The following is a 2,871-nucleotide window of genomic DNA, read 5'->3' on the forward strand; positions in this document are numbered from 1 at the left end:
AAATAAAGGGAGCGAGGTTAATTTTTAAAAAAATGGAGAAGTTAATTAAATACATACCTCATCAAGTTGTTGTGAAGTCGAGGTCGTTGGCATGTCTGTGGACTTAGGCTTATCCGCCAAAGCCGCCTTTTTTGTTCCCTACAAAAAAAAAATAACATATAAATTTAACATATAAAAACATTCAACAATTAAAAATGTAACATATATATATATATATATATATATATGTATATATATATATATATATATATATATATATATATATATATATATATATATATATATATATATATATATAAAGGTATTTCTTCTAACCCCAATCTTTTTTTGCTCGGGGCGGAGATATCTTCGCCAAGTAGATGTGAGTATCGAGGCCATTGGATGAAACTTCCAAGCGCATCTCCCGAATGGTAATGTCGTCACGAATCGGGACAGACGGGTTGAAAGTTTTCATGGCCTGGATTGATTTGTAGTTATCTCTACTATTCTATGATTCGGCAAAAGTTTTTCGCCATGAACTACGATTTCATTTCTTTGCAAATTTGTTTTCTACGAGACCCCGGCCAACACGCACATGTGGCTTTTCGATTCTATTAGGGTCAGCAAGAATAACTGGCCTCTTGTTTACGGCCTGAAGAATATACACATACATTATTATATCTTTGCAAAAACGCTTCAACATTCAAAAGATTTTGCAAAAACGCTTTCTGTCTCAGGCCGATTTTTGCACAAACTTCAGCATTCATATAAATTTAACTAATTAAACACTTCATGCATACCTTACTGAAAACAGGGAACTGACTTGAAGGGGATGTATGCTGTTTTCCATCAGCCGTCTTCTCATCAAGTTGCATCTCCTTTTCAGACCCATTATTTACCTAATAAAATTAACCAATTCAATGGCACCATGTCAGAAGTTGGCAGTGAACACACCCCCTGATCTTACCCAAAAAAAAAACAAAAGAAAAATAAGGAAGTATTAGGTACCTGATCGGCTTTAGTTGTTACAACTTCAGAAGCATTATTAGGTACCTGATCTTTCTGAATCTCGTTGACCGATACTTCCTTCTCATGTATTGCCAAGGTAGTAGCGGCCTCTTCACCAATCTGTTGTACCTTATTATTACCCCCTTTAGAAATGACATCCTCCATCATCTTCACTTCTTCTTCGGAAAGCTTACCTCCAAAGATTCACTTTAGTAGTACGGATGCCATTAACTGAAGCTGCTTGCCAAGAATATAATGTGTCAGCAATTTTTATCCCAACAATAACATGTGAATTGAACTTAAATGAAAATAATAGAATAAATGTTACCATGTCAGCGTTCTCAGACTTAGTCTTCCTTTTCTTCTTTATCTGGGCAGTTTTCCCATAATATTTCGTTACTCCAACCTGTAACGGGACGCCCCTCAAACGACCTGGATGTTCGGGTCGGCCGATCGCTCTAGCAAGAACGTCATTACGACCACTGGGAGTGAATTTCCCTTCTTCTACCTCTTTCAATACGTTATCCTATAATATATTAAATAAACTTCAAATTATATTTGTGACTAAAATAATAAAGTTAGTAATGAACTCGTCTTAATAAAATAATGCTTACTATGTTGGCCAAAACTTCCTCATCATATTTGTCATGCGACGATCGGGATCCTTTAGGCGTGTGCCCATGTTTATAAGTTACATGCCGATCCACCTCTTTCACTCCCTTTGCCACCTACACATTAACATGGTAACATTTATACACGTAAATGTGTATCAATGCAAGTCCAAGTGTGATTAAAAAAATAAAGTCTCACAGGGCAATAATGCATGCTACTTACGAGGTCCTCTTCTATCTTTCTCAGAATCCGCCGAGAACCATAGAATTTCCCCTTCTTGCATGAAATGTTAGCACGATTTCTTTTGCTAACGGCCTTCAAATAATTATATAAAAGCGCAAGTAGATGAGATAATAAAAAGATTATATAAAGGACTCATTAATTAAAAATATGATAGGTAAATCGTTAAAAGGCGAGGATATTTAACCTGAAACTTCTCAGTAGTTCTCATCTTTTTGAAAAGATCCCATTCTTCCTGCTTGATGGTGGGACACTTGTTTTCCGGTGGGCTCTTACGCATCTCCCCCGTTGCCTTGTCCACATACAACCAATCCCTAGCAACGCCACACTTCCACTGCCTGTGGACATCCGCTGCCTTATGCATTAAATACTCATCATGGCTTTTATCGGGTATAATAAAGCCTTCCTTTACACGAGCCAAGTATAACTCCGCCAATTTTGGATTCAAAGTTCTAACATCATCTAAATGGATAGGCACAAACTGTTTTGTGCAAGCACCAATCCAACTGGAGAAAAGACCCGCATTTGGACCAGTAGGGAAACCCATCTCACTCCATGTTATTTGGAACGGCTGTTTAGCGGCTATAGCTGCAAGGAATTTCTTGCACTTCGTAGCACCCCTCTCACCAGGCGTATTATCACCAGGCTCATTATTCTTTTGACTTCTTTTACGTTTTTCACCCATGATAATCCTAAAACCCAAATATGAATGATATAGCTGGAAATGAACAACTTAACAACGTACATGCAGAGTATTATCTAAAACCCTAAACCCTAATAGGAATGAAAATTTAAAACAACAGATTGAGCTTCTAAAATCCTAAACCCTGATAAGAGGAGTAAAGTAGATGATGCGGGATGATAAAGATAACAAAGAAGACGAAAAACAAACAGATGCATGAAAAAGAAACAAGATGATCGTCTTAAAACCCTAATGACGAAACACAAAATTAAAGTGAACATACCTGTTGATGATGATGATAAAGAGAACGAGCAGGATGATAAGGGAAGGCAACGGAATCGGGCTTTAAA

The 2,871-nt window shown here is 37.1% G+C and overlaps 1 protein-coding gene across 1 annotated transcript; it reads right to left on the reverse strand.

The window, feature by feature from the left end:
• Nucleotides 1-526: 526 nt before the first annotated feature.
• Nucleotides 527-1,152, reverse strand: LOC141601257 (uncharacterized). The gene is made up of 3 exons (XM_074421520.1): nt 988-1,152; nt 780-878; nt 527-631 (listed from the first exon to the last, which is right to left on the reverse strand). The coding sequence occupies exons 1-3, from the start codon at nt 1,150-1,152 to the stop codon at nt 527-529; spliced, it is 369 nt and encodes a 122-aa protein (XP_074277621.1).
• Between the last annotated feature and the right edge of the window lie 1,719 nt (nt 1,153-2,871).

Source organism: Silene latifolia, chromosome 9, assembly GCF_048544455.1.
Source record: "Silene latifolia isolate original U9 population chromosome 9, ASM4854445v1, whole genome shotgun sequence".
NCBI classification, from domain to species: Eukaryota; Viridiplantae; Streptophyta; class Magnoliopsida; order Caryophyllales; family Caryophyllaceae; genus Silene; species Silene latifolia.